The sequence below is a fragment of the Abramis brama genome (genome assembly GCF_963993115.1).
Source record: "Abramis brama genome assembly, chromosome: 3".
NCBI lineage: Eukaryota > Metazoa > Chordata > Actinopteri > Cypriniformes > Leuciscidae > Abramis > Abramis brama.
Genome location: NC_139965.1, coordinates 20110683 through 20129074, shown reverse-complemented (window position 1 = coordinate 20129074; position 18392 = coordinate 20110683). Strand labels below are relative to the sequence as shown.

Here is an 18392-nt window from a genome sequence, read left to right as displayed (position 1 = left end):
TGTGCATCTCAAACTGCATTTCAGTACTGCTTCTAACTGGAATAATTACTACTGGTTCAGTCCTACTCATTGATAAAAATTTATTACTTTCAACAAATATTTAAGACTCTAAATCCCACATTTGAAGCTGTTCACATTTAAATGCTGAAAAAAATGTGATGCGCATTCTATATTACGAAGTCATATAACAAAGTCTAAAAAAATGTATAGTTTTTAATTACACTGTAATGCTGAATGGCTATAATTAATGTTTATTTCATTGAGACATAGTGTAGCTGTATCAGTATCAGTGATACTGGCCTTCATTCATAAAAAGATGCCATTAAATAAGTATTTACAATATAGGCTACGGTCTTTACGCTTTTCTCTAAACTTTTCCACGGACCCCCTAGCACTCTCTGTGGCCCCCTGGGGGTCTCCAGACCCCAGTGTGAAAACCCCTGCACTGGAGGATGCATGTTATAATCTTTTTACCAATACAGTTACAATGATGAATATACTTTTTAAATGTATGGGCTAAAGTGGCGTCTTTAACCGCAATGCATTGTGTGGTGAAATTAACACATTCAGAATGAAGGAAAAAGTCTACAATCCACCCACAAAACCAAGTTATAGGCCTGTGCATGAAATTAAATATCTAAGAGATCTATAGAGCATTATATGCCTGTGGACTGGGATCTGAGAAACTCGATCACAATTGGAGGAGTCCTCACCAGGAAACCACTGCTCTATGAGTGAGTTAACGTGATCGGTGATGAAAGCCATCGCAGAGAAGTCCCTCGTCTCCGACTGGCAGATAATCTTGATGCCTCCGCTTTTCTTTTTCTTCCAGTTTAGGTCAGATGACTCTACGCTGTGGGCGAGAAACAATGTGAGTCTTTTCTTATATGAATCTCTGCACACACTAGTGTTAGGATCTGAGTCAGATGTTCATCAGTGTTATTTTAGTATTATTTATATATTATTATAGCTTTATCAATATTTTATTTTTGTTTAATTTTAAGTAATTGTGTTATGTACTTTCTTCAATTTTTTTTTAAAATAATACTGATTAGGTTGAATTTATTTTAATTTTAGTTTTAGTTTAGTTTTTATTTCCAGTAAGTAATGTTAGTGCTTCAACTTATTTCATTGTGTTGCCAAGGAAACATTTCTCACTTTCATTTAATTTAAGTTTTCATCTAATATTTATTATTTATTTGATTTCAATTAACAAAATTTTAATTTTACTTAACGATAATTGTATTAAGTGTATGTAAAGCATAAGATAACATTTTATGGACACATTTTTAAAACAACAACAACACATGTATCCCTTGCAGAGAAGGTAGTCCCATAATGCTTTACGGCAAACTCCGTAAAAGTATATCCACAATGACAGATACAGTATTACTTCAGTATTATTTATTATGGTATTTAAGTTTTAGTTTTCATTTGAGTTTGTTTTAGTCTTTTTTTTCTGTGCTTTTAACATTTAAAAAAAAAAAAAAAAAAAAAAATCTATTTAGCTTTAATTTTTTACATTTTTGTGATTTTGGTACTTTATCTTAAAGGGGTGGTTGATTATGATTTCACTTTTCTAACTTTAGTTAGTGTGTAATGTTGCTGTTTGAGCATAAACAACACCTGCAAAGTTGCAATGCTCAAAGTTCGAAGCAAAGGGAGATATTTGCTTTTAAAGAAATAGCTTTTTAAGGACTACAACAAACGGCTGGTAGGGACTACATGACATTCCTCCAAGGTTAGTGACATCACTAACCCTAAAATTTACATAAACCCCGCCCCCGGAACACGATTTATAGATTATCAAGACAGAATAAGCTAATCAATGACTAGAAGATAACAATAAGCTATAAGATAACACATAAGCTAACATAAATTCACCAACTAACCATTCAGAAATGTCCTGTTGCATTCTACATGTTCACTTTCTTTTTGAGTCTCTCCATCATTGTCAGACTCCGGTTTGAATATAAAAGGCTAAAAGTTTTTGAAATTTTCAGTGCATGTCTGTGTGAGTGCAAGCTGTTGTAGCTCCGCCCTCTGTGCCGGGAGCAGCAGCTCGTTTGCATTTAAAGGAACAGACACAAAATGGTGCGTTTTTGCTCACCCTCAAAAATGAACAATTTTAACATGCTATATAAAAATATTTCAATTATTCTAATTTTCATTTAAGTACTTAAATGTTTCCATTTAATATTTATATTTTATTTTATTTTAGCTTTAAAGGGCACCTATTATGCAAAATTCACTTTTACATGGTGTTTGAACATAAATGTGTTTTGGCAGTGTGTGTACACAGCCACCCTATAATGATAATAATTCACCCAGTGCTATTTTTTAAATACTCATAAATCATAAAGCACTGTATCAGAACAAGCCGTTCTCAGATTCGGGGCAATGTGACGTATGGTCACAGCACACAGAGGAACGTCTGCATCTGGTGCTGTGTGCCAGACTGTCTTCTATACTCCAGTCCTGTTTTTGCACCGTAGACCTGGTCTGTTTGTCCAGTGTTATGGCTCTTCAGGATAATTTTACAATCTTTTGTAAAAAGTGCCCACTGGAATTTTAAAATAGTAGAGACAAATTCTAAAGATTATAATATTAAATCAATTAAACAGAGGTGCTTGATTGTTTTATTACTTTTGATAGTTCAGAAACACCTGCAGATTTTAAATCAAGGTGCGGACTTGGTTTTATTCATTTGAATGTTCTGAGTTTAATCTTTAAAATGGATATGGTTCGTATTTGGGCACAGTCAACTGATGCGGATGTGATTGTTCTAACTGAAACTTGGCTGAACAAATCTGTTTTAGACAAGGATATATGTTGTGGAAGAAATTTAATGTTCTATTATGTTTGCACTTAATTATATTCGTAGAATCTTAGAAAGATGATGGTAATTACATTAATGTGGTGTCGATACATATTCTTATTAATGTATGTATGTGTATGTCCTTGTATATGACCGGACAAAAATTAATGTGACTGAATGTATGACCGAGACAGAGAGTCTCCACTCAAGGGTAGCATATGATAAACAATGTATTAGTTATGGCTGAGAGATATCTTCATGTAGCCTCAGGAAAACAACCTTGTTGGACGAACAACTATAAAGAATGAAGAAAGCCCCCACTCGTTGTCACACTCTGCAGGCACTTTGTAATGACTGTATGATTGCTGACCTTTCCTTGCAAGGGAATAAATAATTGTTAAAGACAATTGATCCATGTTTGTCTCTTATTCAGTAAGCAGAAAATTGTTTGCCACTACAATGTATTAATAGTTATAATGTATATAGGTCTGACCGACCAAAAAGAGGTGGGGGCATAGCAATTTTTATAAAATAAAAATAAAAAAAGGTTTCATGTTAAAGTATTGCTTTTTAAATCAGTGAGTAAACAATTTGAATTTTTAGCTCTCGATCTTGAGTTTTCTAAATCTCTCATTATAACAGTTGTTGGTTGCTATAGGACACCATCTGCTGATAGTAGTGCTCTCCCTTCTTTATTCCAGCTCTTTTCAGCTCTTGATGCTAAAGAATTGGTAGTTCTTGGTGATTTAAATTGGAATTGGTTGCATTCAGCAACTGATGAATTTAAAACCTATTGCGATGCATTGAATCTTATTCAGATTGTTGACAAGCCCACTAGACCGAACCTAAAATGTCCAGAAAAATCATCACTGATAGATCTAATCTTAACAAACACTCCCCATAAGTATTCAACTGCATCCATGTTTGTGAAAGACATCAGTGTCGTCGCAACAGTTAGAAACACAAAAATTTCTAAAACCACAAGGGTTCCTACACGATTTTAATAATTTGGAGTGGGAACAAATTAATTTAATTCCTGACCTTGAAATAGCCTGGGAATTTTTTCTATGTACATTTTTCTGCTTTAGCCAACAAACATGATCCTCTCAAAAGGTACAGGGTGAAGGGTTGTACTAATGCATGGTTTTCTCATCTTTTATCAAATATGCTTCATCTTTTATTTATTTCTATTTCTATTTTTGATTAGTGAGAAACGCAATTTCGATTTCTTTGTATGTCTGGTATATGTGAAGAAATTGACAATAAAGTTGACCTTGACATTGACCAATCTGGCTCTCTCTCAGTTACAGCTTGCATTTAATATTGTTCAGCGTAACTTATTTGAATTAAAACTAGTTTTAAATGCTGATAAAACAAAATTCATGTTGTTTTCTAAATCAAAATCAATCCCTCATAATCTTCTGCCTATTACTACGTCCCAAGGTTCGGAGATTCAGTTTGTGTCTCAGTATAGGTATCTTGGGATTTCAATTGATGACGCGCTCTCTTTTGGCCCTCATGTTCAGCAACTTGTGAAAAGATTGAAAGTGAAATTGGGTTTTTACTTTAGACTCAAATCCTGTCTTTCCTTTGAGGCAAAAAAGAGGCTTGTTGCAGCCACTTTTATGTCTGTACTGGACTATGGTAAAGTTATATATATGCATGCATCTTCATAGTGTTTACATGCTTTAGACAATGTTTATCATGATGCACTGAGGTTCATAACAAATCTTAAGACTGAAGATTCTTAACAAATCTTAAGACTGAATCTCCATCTGAAGACATAAACACTGGCATGTTTTTATTTATAAATCTATCATGGGTCTACTTCCTTTATATCTTTATACCTACATCTGTAAAAAGCATGTTTGTAGGTCCCAGGAATTATTCTTACAGTCTGTTCCAGTGGTACGTACTGAATTGGGGAAAAAGGCCTTTAAATTTGCTGCTCCCTCTGCCTGGAATACTTTGCAAAGTACGTTGAAAATTAGGGAGCTGGTTTCATTGGACATTTTCAAAGTAGTTTTAAATGATTTGGAGAATGAAACATCGGGCTGTAGATGTTTTAACTAATTATGTATTGATATTGAAATTTGATTGGGTTTGCTTGTGTTGTGTATATGTGTACGTATTGATGGATGTTATCTGTTAAACTCAAACGAGCTGTGTCTGTCAGTCTTGGCCAGGACGCTCTTGTAAAAGAGATTCTTAATCTCAATGTGCTTCTTTTCCAGGTAAAATAAAGGTTATAATAAACTATACCTGTTCTATTTCCATACAGCATATATTCTCTGACTCTGTGGGCATTATTGTCCGACTCTGCGTTGAAATGAACACCGCTACTGAGAGTTTCTGTTTTGATATTATCATTCCGTGAGATGCGAGCTCTTGAAGCTCCGCCCTCTGTGCCGGCAGCAGCAGCTCATTTGCATTTAAAGGGATACACACTAAAATGGCGTGTTTTTCTCAGCCCCAAAAAGTGACAATTTAAACATGCTATAAAAAAATTATCTGTTGGGTATTTTGAGCTAAAACTTCACATACACACTCTGGGGACATCAGAGACTTATTTTACATCTTGCGAAAAGGGGCATAATAGGTGCCCTTTAATTCAAAAATAAAAAAATATATTTTAGTTAACAATAACAACACTGAAGTGATGAAGTAAAAGAAATGTTAATAACAAAAATACTTTTATTCATTAGATGTAAAACAAATTAAATAAATAAATAATCCCTAAACATTTACTAACCTCAGATATCCACCATCAAAGGTGACTAACAGCCCTTCCTTCCAGTAGATGGTCTGGTTGCGACGGACACGGAACGTGCTGCAGCGATTGCGCTGCTGGTTCCCCGCAAAGCTGTAGATCACGGTACTGCGGTTCCTCTGGTTTTTCATATTCTTTTTGGTTTCGAATGCCTATTTTGAAAAATGAAAAAGTAGGAGACATACATCATAATCAGTACACTGAAACCAGCGATCAGTTTCAACGACACTTTCACCTGAGAACTTGTACTGAATGATTGAAAAGTTTTGTTTGGTTCAGAAAGTTTTACCAGTAGGTGGTGCTACAAATTTGAATGATATTCTCAGGGCAATGTGGCGTTGATAGAAAGAAAAATTGTCAATATGCAAAAGCTTTGCCAGGACAATGACTCACTTCCTGTTTGGTGTCTTCGCCAGCAAAATTGTTAAGGCTTTTCTGGAGAATAAAATCCAGTAATTGAATTTGTGTGGTTTTGTCTTTGTCTGTGTCTGTGTCTGTGTCTGACCTGAACCAATTTTGGCGAAGATTCAACAAACACTGTGGGAGGAAAAGCAACAAAAAAAAAAGAGAAAAAAAAAAAAAAAAAATATGCAAAATTGGTCCAAAATAGCATAAAGTAGCACCCTAAAAATACATGAAGTGAAGAATCATGACATTCATCATGACGAAATTATGATTTCTGGCTGGATTTCATGCGCCTAGGCCAATAGATGGCGATGTCACCAAACTGGTCTGGCAATGATGCATAGCAAGATTCATGCCAACTAGCCCAAGCATTGATGCGTCTCACTTCCTGCATGGCATCCTCATTGTCAAATTCATTGATGCATTACTAATGCTGCACGATAAATTGCAGTATTACTTATCAAATCGCAAAGGCTTTGATTTAAGTAAATATATGTGCTGTGTGTTTCAGAGTGAAGTGCAGCACTGTGCTCTTTTACACGCAAGCAACTCAGTCTCATTGCGACTGATCGCAGTAAATGCTGTTCCACACATACTCGTATGCTGTGAATTTGGGTCACTTATATTGTTCATTTAGGAACACAGAATGCGCAACCATCTTTTTAAACTTGTAATAAGAAGTGCTTATACATCGGCAGTTGTCAACAAAAGAGAAGATATAAAGTCACCATGAAATCTTGTTTTTTTATGAAATATTGTGGTATTTGTAATAAACGATTTATCAGTGAACGTCTTTTTTCTTTTTAAATCCATTTGCCCTTGTAATCTTTCATCAAAATAACTTTCTTGCAGCGACTTCTCTTCTCTGATGACACGTTCACAGGCGCGATTGCGGGACAACCTGTCAATCACATGAGATCCACCAATAGCAAACCACAACAATCCAATCAATTCCCCACAGACAAAATCAAGTTCCGCCCTACAATTTCATCTGGATATTCGTCATAATAGGGAAGAAAAGACTATTGCAAGTTTTCTGTCAAAATAAATGTTTGATGGTTTAATGTTTGAAAATGAAATAATTAAGAAAATCAATAGTATTTTAATTGTACTGTTGTACTATAAAATAAATGTATTATTATATGATTATTTTTCATAAAACACTCGATTTTTTATTTTAGAGTGAAATATAACAATAGTCATATTTCTTATTTTGTTTAATAACTTATTTAACAACAACAATAATGATGATAATGACAATATTATTATCAACATTATTATTTTAAATAAATCACAAATATTTTGCCAAGAAAATGGCAAAATTGGTACCTGGAATACAGTGTGCCAAGCGTCTTACCATGCGTTTTCAGGGGCTGTTGTAAACTTCAAGCCAGAAGCAATGTCATCATGTGGCCTCTAATTCTATGTTTGCAATGACTGCAATTATGAGACTTTTATTGGTCAGTTAAGCTGTCATCTCAGGGTATGTGTTTACCTGTACGTCCATCTGGTTTAAACTGATTAGCATTCTGGCTATAAAGCGCTCCCAAAATCCCGCAGGTACGAAGCTCATCTTAAAATGCCGCTGGATGTTGTTGTTAGTTTGGTGCCGAAAGCCGTGGATATCCAGAGCAGGTTTGGGTGGCAAAAGGTGTGGTAGCAGATAACTATGAAGAGAAGACGACATTTCTGAGGCAAAATTAGGTTTGAAACAATGCTCACTTGAAATGCATAATATACACTAACTCGTAATGTGCTTCCAAGATGGATGGTTCCCATAGGGTGTAAAAAGTTCATGAATCACACATGAAATTAGAAATTACAGCCATTAAATAATTAAAAGATAAAGATATTTTTATTATTAAAATAAAATAAGAAAATAATAATGATAAAATAAAAATAATTAAAAATTAAATAATAAATAAAACTTAAACTTTAAAAATAGATTGAAGTTATAAAGAACAGAAAGCTATTGTTTTTAATCTATTAAATATTACTATATATTAAAAACATTTTCTGCATTATTTTCACAATAGGTTTATGCTTTACCCATCTGCATATGAATGAATGCTGAAGTTACGAAAAAAATCCATTGTTTTTACCTGTTGCTGGCCACTGGTAAAGCGATCTCAAACTTGGCCAGGAACTGGAAGTACTGTTCTTCTGTTTGTTGGGTGAATCCAGTTCCTACCAGCAGCATGCGGAGGTCCTCCGCCTTGATCACTCCATTGCAGGCCACGGAGCGCGAGCCCCTCAGGTTGATGATGCGTTCCAAACACTCGGACAGCCACACGGCATCCAGGAAGTACAGTTTACACAGGCCGTGACTCGTGTCAGAGAAATGCAGTATGGTGCCGGTCTCAATGAGGAAACTGATCGCTGTGTGATTCAGAAAAGATGTTATGGAGCCATATTCTTCTAATTGAATCCTGTTTCACTTGGAAATGCATTAGAGTACAGCGGTCAAATAGGTTGCAAGGAGTTCACATCTATTTTAAACTTTTTTTAAACTCTATTTTTAAACTCTATTTTTAAACTCTATTTTTAAACTCTATTTTTAAACTCTATTTTTAAACTCTATTTTTAAACTTGCGAGGAACTGTGAATGAAATAAATTTTTGTATTCCAAATATACAAAATTATCAATAATTACTTAACTAACATGAGGGACAATTTTTTTTAACTATATTTAAAGATCTAGAATTCCACATGCTTTAATATTTACAAAAGAAATTAGGCATTAAAACAATGTGCGGTAAAAAAGGTCTGCTGATTAGTATATTTAAAAAAATGGGGTCAATTATTTAATTAATTTAATAAATAATCAAATTAACTAAATAAAAAAAACTCAATTCATATGGATTAAAATATATATCAAAGTTAAAAAACAGAAATATAAATATGCATCTTAAAAAAATATAATATAAAAAAAATATTATTAATATACATTAAAACAGTTATTATTTTTGTAAATTATGCACTACCTGTCGATAGATAGATAGATAGATAGATAGATAGATAGATAGATAGATAAGAACAGAAATATAAATATGTATCTTAAAAAATAGAAAATATAGATTACTTAAAAACATTTTATATTTATTTTGTTATAAATGATGCATTACCTGTCTGCAGATCCTCATAGTCTTTGATATCGCTAGCAGGACTCTGCTCAATGATATGCTCCAGTTCCGTGTCCGTCAGGTACTGAACCTCATCGGCTTCGTCTCTCCTCAGACATTCTGCCTTTATGGCCTCCTGCAAGGTTAGGTAACTTTTGGGGATCTGTATAACAACAAAAAGACACTGACTGAGATATTTCATCTTAAAGACATTAAAGTAATACAACTCCTTTTTATGCATTACAGATGAAATGCAAAACTGCTGCACAGCCTTCTCACACTTATTTACTTGTATTTTTCCTCAAAATATCCACTTAATGCATTTGAGGTAGAGCAACAGTATGTTTGACTTTAGTTTTCCATCTTACTGAATAGATGTCAGAGACTAAAGTGATTTACGCCATCCATAGTCTTAACTAACACTAACCAGTCTTCCCACCAGTTTGTGACAGCTAGCAGGGTTGCTGATGTCCCTCATAGAGCAAGCAACCTGAAACAACAGCCTCTTGAGTCCGTCCACGCCTTCTAGAGTCTTACACGACACCTCACTGTCAAACAACCACACATTTATTCACACAAAAATCAACACAACAATTCCATTAAGGAAGCTAAAGCATGTTATGATAATAAAACCAACTGTAAGTGTTTCCATGTAATGTCAGGGTAGCCACTGGCCCGTGCACCAGAAGGGGTTCTGCAAAGTGCCAGGATATACGCCCTCAGCGTAGCGACACGCTCGGTACGAAACTTAGTGTCTATGAGGTCCAAATGTGTGCCAATGACAATGACAGCAGAGTTAGGGGCGCGAGCCTGAGGGACACACACATGAACACCAACACATTATAGACGAGTGTATATTTGTATATGTTGTATATGTCAAACAGATATTTTTCTAAACACATCTACAACATGCCAGTAACTTTGTTTTAGTTTTTCTATTTTTTAGCTTGTGCCCTGCATTTTTAACTTATCTTTGCTCTATTAGTAAATATGCACATTCTGAAAATATATGAATAGCATTTGTCTTTGTTCTTTCTCTCTCTCTGTATAGGCCATAGAATTTAGTTGATATAAAGCATTAAATAAGCTTTAAGTTGTGAGTATGAACTATTCCATAAATGTAAACAAAATTAAGAACTTTATTAAATTAGTAAGCAAAGGAAAAATTATAATTAAACTATTACCAAATAAATAAATAATAACTTAGTTTGCAATGGCAAAATTATATGTATTAACATTAAACTATTGCATACATTAAAAAAAACCTTATTTAGTTTGCAATGGCAAAATGCTGTTCATTATTATTCAAATACTCAATTAAGAATTGATATATCCAAAATAAATAAACACAAACTTTATTAATTTAGTTTGTAATGGCAACATGCTGTTCATTATTATTTAACTATGCCATAAATAACAAATAAATACTAAATTATTAAATACTAAATAATTACTAAATTATTAAATTACTTATACATTTAGTTTGCTATGTTGTTAAATATAAAATAACTTATAAATAGCCACTAAATAAAAAAACTTTACTCATTCAATTTGCATGAACACATTTATCTACACATCAAATCAAATAAAAAAATGCACCTGTTTCATAGAATGACCCAGTCCCTTTAAGTCAATTAAACATTTTTTTATTAAAATGTATGGTATGGAGCTCAGTATGGAAGCCTCCTGACTAAAGTTAGCACTTGAACGCTGCCCGATTTTCAAAGTGTTATATATTCTTTGCTCACCTCGATGTTGAGCAGCCAGGACTGTAGGTTGGCCACGGCTTCCTCTCCCAAAGCCAGATTCCAGATCACCATATACAAAGCCTTATCCGTGAAGAAGCACTGGTTCACCGTCGACATGCTGGCCGGGCCGCCAATGTCCCACAAATTGAAGGACACCAAGTCAATCTGTATCCAGAGTAGAAACAAAGGCATTAAACCACCTGACAACATCACTCTTACTTTCATCAAGGCATTTTGTGACAATTATAAAGTTGCTGAAGTGAAACAATGGTTATTTTGCCCCATTATGAAGCAACTTGGAGTCAATTTGAAATAAAATGTACCCTATTACAGATTGCAAGTAGTTAAATGATACAGTACATTTTGAATGCTGATATATACAATTTGAAAAACTTTTTTTTTTGTGGGAGAACGTTTCTTTTAAACAGCAAATCTCAAAAAACTCTTGCAGTGAGTCAGTGGTGGAGTAAGTGTTCACAGCTGCTCGAGGTGGAGCGACATCTCTGGGGCTTTATAACATCAGTGTGCTTGTCTATACGTTTGCTTCTGTCGATGACATACGTGTAAGAGGCCATTCTGTGTGTGTTTATAAGAACATGTCTATATGACATCAGTGTGTGCGAGACACTGTCTCAGGTTTTATACGTCTGGCTCTGACCCAGGGCGCCTGATGAGAATTGAAACACTGTTAACTCCTGCTAAGAAACCATGTAAGGCCACAAATAGGGGTCCAAGGTCCAGAGCTTCTACTCATTCATAAACCCTGATGTCAAAATGTTGGCATTTAAATGGCTTTGTGTGTTTTTTAGACTTGCTATAAAGGTTTTTTTTTTCCTGCCTTATTTTTGTCTTATCATGTTTACAGAGTTAAAGCAAACATAGCTGTTCATTTCCACGAGCAAGCATTGTGGGAAAAACACATTTGAAGGCACACCCTGAAAAACAAATATAGATAGACTGGGAATTCAGTAAAAGCTCAAATGATGAAGTCACACATTGTTTTTAAATCAACATAACACTTCATTTGTCTACAGTGCGTTTCAGTTTCTTTCCTCACCAAATTTACTTATTTTTATGGCAGCAAATGTATGCATATATTAAGAAACACATGAACTTTATGATGGATGGATGGATGGCATTTATATATTTGAATTTCTGGTTTTATATTCAACATTTATATTATGCATTCTGCTAAATATATTAAGCAAGTATAATCACAGTAAAACAATACATACATATAGGCCTACACTATATATATATATATATATATATATATATTAGTGTTGGGCGATATGCTCCATTTTCATATCGTTCTATCGTCAGCCTGTGAGATCGGCGATACACGATACTATCGTAAGGGGGCGGGGCTTACTTATTTGATCATTAACTTGCTTATTTACTCATTATTTTGCTTGTTTAATTACTTAGTTTTATAGCATGAGAATATTTTTCTATTTTCCGAGCAAATGTGGAGTGTTTATTAATAGGCTAAATCAGGTTATTTCCTGGTATATTTAGGTAAAAATATATCCTAATCATTCTTGTATCTGACTCTGCTGAGTATTTCAACATGACAGCGGGAAATTTACAGACACATAGGCTACTCTCATGCGGTAATGCAGCATTTTGACTGTAGCCTATTTCTGCACGAGATGAGAACACGTTTTTATAATTACTTGGGTCAAGAAAGAGTCGGAGTTTGCGATACATGTGCTCGTACCAGTGCTCTCTCTCTGTCTAGATGCACTTAAATACACAGTAAGGATGCTTTCCTGTCATATAGCCTATCACATGTGCACTTCAATAATCTCAAAGAACGCGGGTTAATGTGTTTTACATGCCGGGAGAAATCAGGGTAAGCGGCAAAAATCTAGCTCAGTCGATCGGCTTATACTTAAACTTATGACTTGACTCCGATAAAGGAAAACAGGGTTAATGCGTTTATATGACCACATGCATTGTCAGTTTATTCAGCATAATCGGGTTAAGAACATGCATGTAAACGCGCGCACTTATTCCCTGAAAGTGAAACTTTCGGCATCTGTCGGTGCATTAACGGCACATCTCTCAGAGTCGATGATGGATATATAACGGTATAGCAACTGTCTTAATTTACTGCCTTAATATTACTCTTGTGGACCTACATTAAAGACAGTGAAAAAATTTGAAGAATATTTTCTTGTTAAACAAGTTGTTTTTTAAGCGTTTGAAGCTGCTTTAGATTTTCACAGATGGCAGATTTGTGCTGTGTTCGTGAACTAGGCCTATATAGGCCTTATTATTATTAATAATATTTTGCAAATATATTGTTTTTAGTGTTGTTAGTGTGATTAAATGTTTTGTTAATGTGCTATGGAAACAAAATGCTGATGAACACGATGCCGTTTTCATCTTGGCTCAAACGACGTAGGCCTATAAGAATGATGCGCCTCTTATAACAAGCACTCTTGACAATTTGTGAATGGATAACCTTGCAATTCAATTTTGATGTGGGATGTAGTTTTGTAGTCTGTTTTAAAAACATTTTCTTTGAATTGATAGGCAAGACAAATTAATTGTCCTAATATTAAAAGGTCCTAATATTAATTTAATAATACTAGCCTCATAATAATAATAATTTAATACATTAATGGGAAAACGAGCCAGTTATCATATTGATATCATCAAAGGCATCAGCGACATCTCTGATTATCGTCGATACACAATACTATCGTCACAACCCTAATATATATATATATATATATATATATATATATATATATATATACAGTATATACAGTATATATATATGCTAATTACATGCTTAAACGTTACATTGACAAATGAGAGAGAGAGAGAGAGAGAGAGAGAGAGAGAGAGAGAGAGAGAGAGAGAGAGAGAGAGAGAGAGAGAGAGAGAGAGAGAGAGTGTGTGTGTGTGTGTGTGTGTGTGTGTGTGTGTAGAGAGGGCCCTTACAGAAGATTTGACTACTCCTACGGGTCGCTCCAGATCCCAGCTGGACGTGTGGATGCTGCAGTCAGTGTTGATGAAGGGTGAAGGTTTGCCAGTCTGCATTCCCTCCAGCAGAGCACTCTTACCCTGCCGGGGAGGACCGACCACCATCAGTTTCAGTAGTCTACAGGGCTCTGCTCCTCGCAGCTCCGCACGCAGGTACGCCAGAACCGCAGCAGGACCTACAACCAGGACAGAGACAGAGAGAGAGATCTGCCTCAGCTCAGTGTCTCCATCACTACACTACTGAGATATTCAATCTTTTCCCATCTTTGATTAAATGGTTTCATTCTTAAAAAACAAACTTCTTTGGTAAAATTTTACAATAAGGTTCCATTTATTCACATTAGTTAAGATGAAAAATACTTCATGTTCATGTTAATTTCAACATTTACTAATACATTGCTAAAATCAAAAGATGAATCTTAATATTATTGAATGGACCTGTGCTGAAATGAACTAACAATGAACAGTTACATTATATTAAATAACATTAACAAAGATTAATAAATACTGTAAAAATAAATAAAAATAATAATAATTGTAAAAGAAAAAAAGTATTGCTCATTGTTTACAAATGGGACATTATTTTTAATTTTTAATTTTTTAATTTGTTGATTGTCACTTTCTTAATTTACTCATCACTTTGTTATTTAATTTTTTTTATTATAATACTTTAAAATAAAGTGTCTGTTAGTAGATGCAGTGATAACTGCAATAGAATAACTTTATATTACTTTTACTTTTATAATTAAATGTATTGAAATCAATTGTGTTGTCTCAACATTACAGTTATAGCACATCCACGAGTGACATGTCAAGCTTCAGGGCATCTTCAGCTGAACCACACCGACCCACGCTTCCACCCATGGCGTGATTTTCACTTCAAGATAATCAGCTTTACGCTGCTGATGTGTTCGTGTGCGCAATGTTTGTTAGGGACACTACTTCCTCTCAAATCTCTTGAGTCTGTTGTTATGACAGCACAACGCACTAAATATTGTAACAAATGCTTCAGCTCTATGATGAATCGACAGCTGGCTGAACAACTCACAGCTGGAGTCACCAATGAAACATTAATCAGACAAATCCTAGATTATACAGTATTCAGAGGCTGAAATGGAATATAATTTTCTCGAATGCAAAAAAGTTATGTTCAACATGACAACATTTTGCTTCTTACAGAATAAGGTACTTCACCTAATTAGTTTCAGAGATGCATTCACATTACACTCATGCATTTGGCAGATGTTTTTATCAAAAGCACTTTCATTGCATTCAAGATATATATATATATATATATATATAGATATATATATATATATATATATATATATATATAGATATAGATGGTCAAAGTCAGTGAAACACTAAGCATGCAGCATGTATGATGTGCCTAAATCAAGTGCTGGTGATTGGCTGTGGCGAGGCATCAAGGAAAAACAGTAGTTTACGTCGGCTTGAAGGCAACAGTGCAGCGCGTGATGCAATGAATAGCCCAGACAAGCACCGCGTGCGTCGTGCGTGCTGTGTAGTAAACGCGTGTCTGCGCCATTCATTGATGCAGAACCATAGCGCAGAACATGCAGGAATCATTTAATTTAGTTAACGATAATAACTCTGCTTAGCAGTTGTGTAAAGTCCTGCTATTCAATATAAAAATTGCATTTGCTGAATCACCCTGAATTTTTTTTTATTTCGACTGATCTGACCTCATGAAGCTACATTTATAATATTGATGTGTGATTTTTATTGCTGAATATTGTTGCATGTGTTACTTAAATGTAATCTCAGCAAGTTTCCCATTCAAATAGATATGAGCTGCAAGACTAGAAAAGTTGCCAGTGTATTACCATCATTCCTGACATCTGCAGGGATGTTTGTGATGTTCAAGTCTTCGATGTCCAGCTGCCAGAGGTTGGAGAGCTGCCCGAGCTCAATAGGAAGTTCCTGGATACCTGGATTACTACGGAGACAGGAAGGATTAAAATCAAGATATGGAAGTCTAAACAAAACATCATTACATCCTTTTAATTGCTAAAGAAGAAAGGAGAGAGGAATAAGTCTTTTTGCTACTGCACATTAGTTTGACTTGCAACTCTTAACTTTCACCCACACTGTGAAACCCTGAATCACCAACTGTGATTCTTGGGCTCCATTTCAAAAACTAGTGAAGTTCTTTGCTGTAAAGCTGAATAGGAACCTCGTAAGTGACTGATTTGTCAGGCTCTACACAGACAGCAACAAACAAATAGTGCTGCATCATACCAATGATTGATTTCAGCAGTTCTGCATTAACATGTTGCTAAGATTACGCCAAAATGCCGTAATAAACATAAAACGCAGAAATAATGAGTAAAAAAAGTCAATTTTTAATTTAAATATAAACATTTTCTTAAATTCAATGACTCTACTTTTTACTACTTTATATTTATAATCATTATTTCTATCTGCCAGTTTTACTGTATAATAAAGTGGAAAAAATGAAGATCTACCCTACTGCACATGTCCCATGATTTCCCAGTGACTCACTTGGAAAGATAGAGTTCAGAGAGGTTCTTGAGGGCACATACTGACGGCGGCACACACTCCAGCTGGTTGTCATTCAGGAAAAGAACTTCCAGAGAATCCCGCAAGATTGCAGGAAACTGAATGGGAGACACTGCCAAAAGAAAAGAGCCACAGAAGATGAGCACTTCACCATAACCACATAATGTAGATTTAAAATCCCTGGAGACTAATGGATGATCACTGATGACTGTGGTAGTAACTCTAAAACTAATATCTAATATTACTGACTAATAGGGCTGGGCGGTAAGACCGTTATGTGGGCCTACTATGAGACGGTTGAAACGTGTCCATATTCGCACAACCATTAGGACTGCTTTGCATTATTACCTCGCAAAAATACAAAATATCTTTTGGTTTGCATTACCAACCAAAAAGGATAAAATTATGAAATCAAATTAAGTGTCTTTCATTTAACTTAATGCATAATCATAAACAATTCATTAACACGCAAAGCTGAATTTTCAGCATCTTCAGTGTCACATGATCCTTCAGAAATCATTCTAATATGCTGATTTTCTGCTCAAGAAATGTTTCTTAATAGTATTAAGTATTGAAAACATTTGTGCTGCTTAATATGTTTGTGGAAGCTGCTATACATATATTTTTTAGGATGCTTTGATGAATAAAAAGTTAAAAACAACAGCATTTATTTAAAATAGAAATCTTAAGTTTTATTATAAATATAGTTACTGTCATTTTTGATCAATTTAATCCGTCCTTACTTAAAAAAAAACAAAACTATATTGTGATATAAGTTTTTATTAAATAATATAAGATTTTGGTCATACCGCCGAGCTTTGTTGCCTAAAAACATTTAAAATGAACTTAAAATATGAGTCCCCCTTTTGGATGAAAAAGTTATTTTGGATCAATTTGAAAGGGTTTTATTTTAGATTCTGATGCCATTACTAAAACAATCCACACACTTGTCACAGACTCAACAAAACATCATTACTATGGTGATATTTCTCTAGATCTACTGCCTGGGCAGTTTCTCTGTGGTAAGTTTGGTAAACTCCCTTCAGGGCTGGTTATGCCATAATTACAGTGTGAAACTGTAACGTGCCATGGCAACGTAACCACAGTGTTTGAATGTACTGTACCTGGCTCTTGGTCCCGTCTGTGCCACGTAGTGAAGAAGGCCAGTTTCCTGGTTTTGGTCGGCTCTCCTGTCCTAAAATAACATTCAGAGCACTCGATTTCAGATATTCACAATATATATGTCTATATACAACCACAATGACTGTGAATATGTATTAGTGATCTAGAAGGGCTAGAAAAGGATTCTGTTCTAGAAAATCATTTGTGCCAAATTATAAGGCAGCATCACATGTATCCTTTGTAGAGATGACAATCCCATAATGCATAATGTGCACTTAGCGAAAGAACGTTGATTAAAATATACATATCATTTATTCAATAAAGAAAAGGTATCTAGCAACAAAAACAGACTATTTTACCTATATGTTACTAATTTATGCTTATTACAGTTTCACAGCATTGTCCAAAAGAGGTTATCATAGAAGGCATAATTATGAACAGCCTTCAGATTGATAATGTGCCAATGGATGCATTAAAATGCAGCCTATGTAGGCTCACTAGGTTTTGGAACAGAGCCTTTCTGTGTGCGTTTATATTCATATATGTGTGTGCGTAAGTTTGACCTACTTCCCCAGTTGGTTCCTGGACAGGTCTAGTGTTCGAAGACAAGAGCATTTCCATTTGTTGGGACTGGGCAGAGTGGAGATTTGGTTCCCACACAACTTCAGAGAGACAATGGCCTAAAACACACACAGTTAAAATTTGTGACACACACACACACATGACGCATCATTGCTGGCCTGATTAATTAGGTAATGATGCAATAAAGTAATTTTGCAAGTGTGGGCTTACTAGCTAGCACATTTATCTGCTGTACATTTTTTATACAGAAGCTTGGAAAACTTGATGCCTACTCTCAAAAGACT

The 18392-nt window shown here is 34.7% G+C and overlaps 1 protein-coding gene across 4 annotated transcripts in view; it reads right to left on the bottom strand.

Moving 5' to 3' along the window:
• lrrk1 (leucine-rich repeat kinase 1) overlaps nucleotides 1–18392 on the bottom strand; it is a 92026-nt gene that overhangs the window by 36428 nt on the left and 37206 nt on the right. For all 4 annotated transcript variants that reach the window (XM_084107774.1, XM_084107775.1, XM_084107776.1 and 1 more), the window contains 13 exons: nucleotides 18094–18206; nucleotides 17529–17599; nucleotides 16387–16516; nucleotides 15708–15820; nucleotides 13819–14036; nucleotides 10864–11028; nucleotides 9753–9925; nucleotides 9543–9663; nucleotides 9119–9278; nucleotides 8096–8372; nucleotides 7489–7660; nucleotides 5571–5740; nucleotides 714–853 (listed from right to left, as the gene is read on the bottom strand). In XM_084107774.1, the coding sequence (XP_083963900.1) occupies nucleotides 714–853; nucleotides 5571–5740; nucleotides 7489–7660; nucleotides 8096–8372; nucleotides 9119–9278; nucleotides 9543–9663; nucleotides 9753–9925; nucleotides 10864–11028; nucleotides 13819–14036; nucleotides 15708–15820; nucleotides 16387–16516; nucleotides 17529–17599; nucleotides 18094–18206 (2023 nt within the window). The remainder of the gene's footprint in view (nucleotides 1–713; nucleotides 854–5570; nucleotides 5741–7488; nucleotides 7661–8095; nucleotides 8373–9118; nucleotides 9279–9542; nucleotides 9664–9752; nucleotides 9926–10863; nucleotides 11029–13818; nucleotides 14037–15707; nucleotides 15821–16386; nucleotides 16517–17528; nucleotides 17600–18093; nucleotides 18207–18392) is intronic.